General features: G+C 43.9%; 1 protein-coding gene across 1 annotated transcript in view; it reads right to left on the bottom strand.

The window, feature by feature from the left end:
• Positions 1-1,387: 1,387 nt before the first annotated feature.
• Positions 1,388-2,115, bottom strand: part of LOC118425014 (mucin-3A-like) — an 8,527-nt gene continuing 7,799 nt past the window's right edge. Inside the window, exon 5 of the mRNA XM_035833828.1 lies at positions 1,388-1,676. Coding sequence (XP_035689721.1) covers positions 1,388-1,676 — 289 coding nt within the window. The remainder of the gene's footprint in view (positions 1,677-2,115) is intronic.

Raw genomic sequence — 2,115 nt, 5'->3', positions numbered from 1 at the left:
ATATTCCCTTCCGCAACCGATAGGTGTAGTTTCGGTCGTTTGTCGCTAGGAGGAGTTGTGGACTGCGACACATGTACAACTACCTAATATAATGTCAGCGACTCTAAAATGTTCAAGCATAACCAGAAACATGGCAGAGACAAGACCAGAAAAATATCAAAGAAATACCATATTAAAGTTTTAAAGCGCCACCGCCCATACGTAGAACAATTTTGAAACTCATTAGGCTAACAAAAAAGATATAGGTCAACATACAATCCTAAATACCCTTCAAAACGAAGAAATCCCTCATCTTATCTCCGTCATGAAGCATTTCCTGACCCTATCATCCGTTCATTGACCGTTATTTTGCAATAGAACTGTCATTGGACACTAGACAACAAATACAACACTAAAGGTCGCCTCTCGGGTAGCTGAGTGAGTAAAACTAGTATGGATATAAGCCGAGAATTATCCTGACTATGTCAATATTCTGGAAGCCATTCCAAAGGTCAGGCCCCTATAGCCTAGAACAGAAGCTTAGTGGCCAAAGCCTCTAAGTCAAGAGAATGAAAGACATTCTAAATATGTCAGATTGACACTTGTCTGTTACTATGGTGTTGGAGGTTGTGTTGTCAGAGTGACGGAAAATTCTGAGCTCTCATTGGACTAATTTTCATGATCATAAAGACTCCTGAACTCCTCTTGGTGACTACAGGAAAGGGAATGGTTCTCTCGAGTGAATACCCACAAGTTCTCGGAAAGGAGTACCCACTCATCTCATCACAACGAGAGATTTGTAACACATGCTCAGCTCTTATACCAGATGATTTGTGCATCAAGTCAGACAACACCGGTGCAATGGCCTAGTGGGTAGAGTGTTCGCCTTGCATTCGGAAGGTCGTGAGTTCGATCCCGACCGAGTCATACCAAAGACTATAAAAATGGTACATGCTGCTTTCTCTGCTTAGCACTCAGCATTCGGGAAAGAGTATGGAAGTTGAACACACACCACTACCAGTGGACTAGCCCCTTGCTGTAGTGATTGCGTTGTGTGTGGCCCATGGCTAACGAAACAGAGATGGGCACCACCCTATGCGCCAGAAATGGGCACATGCCTTGGCGCGGGAAGGGTTTAACTAACTCAGACAACACAAAAATGTATCATCCTACTGGCAAAAAAGACGAATGACAAACTCCAAAGTTGATCCTCAGCAACATGAGAAGACATCTCTAGCTCTGTTCCTCACAGTCTTTGTGGCACGGCACCAGGACAAGCAACACAAAACGTATCAAAGAAATATTAGCACATATATTAGCACTAGACAGAAAATAAATTGTAGTCATGCCTGTGATTGTCGTCTCCGCTGTAGTCGGTGTATCTGTCGTACCATGCGTTGTTCCGATGCTAGACGATACTTCTGTAGTTTCCAAACCGGTTGTCGCCATCGTAGTCCCAGTAAATGATGTTATGATAGTAGACTGTGGTTCTGTAGTGAAGCCTGTTGGTGCTTCTGTAGATATAACTGTAGTTCCAGGAGGTGTTGTCTCTTGGGTAGACGATGCGGTTGTGGTTTGTGCTGTTGTTAGCGACTCCGTTGTCCCCATCGTGGTTACACCAGAAGTTGTTGCTATGGTAGATTGCGCTTCTGTGGTAAGGGCTGTAGTTGGTGATTCTGTAGATCTTATCGTAGTTCCTGGAGGCGTGGAAAGTAGTTCTGTAGTTTGTCCCATAGTCATCGACTCTGTTGTTCCCTTTGTAGTTGCACTAGATGTTGTTATGATAGTAGATTGTTTTTCAGTAGTAAAGACTGTGCTTGGTGATTCTGTAGATAAAACCGTAGTTCCAGGAGGTGTTGTCTCGGTAGACGATGGACTGGTGGTTTGTGCAGTTGTAAGCGACTCCGTTGTCCCCTTCGTGGTTGCACCAAAAGTTGTTTCTATGGTAGATTGTTTTTCAGTAGTAAAGACTGTGGTTGGTGATTCTGTAGACCTTATTGTAGTTTCTGGAGGCGTCGTCTCGAGGGTGGACAATAGTTCTGTTGTTTGCCCTGTAGTCATCGACTCTGTTGTTCCCTTTGTGGCTGGACTAGATGTTGTTACCACATTAGAAAAGAGGTGGTGAAGTAAACTCTG

This window comes from Branchiostoma floridae, chromosome 10 (assembly GCF_000003815.2).
Source record: "Branchiostoma floridae strain S238N-H82 chromosome 10, Bfl_VNyyK, whole genome shotgun sequence".
Taxonomy (NCBI): Eukaryota; Metazoa; Chordata; class Leptocardii; order Amphioxiformes; family Branchiostomatidae; genus Branchiostoma; species Branchiostoma floridae.
The sequence above is the reverse complement of the archived record's forward strand: the minus strand, read 5'-3'. Positions and strand labels throughout refer to the sequence as shown.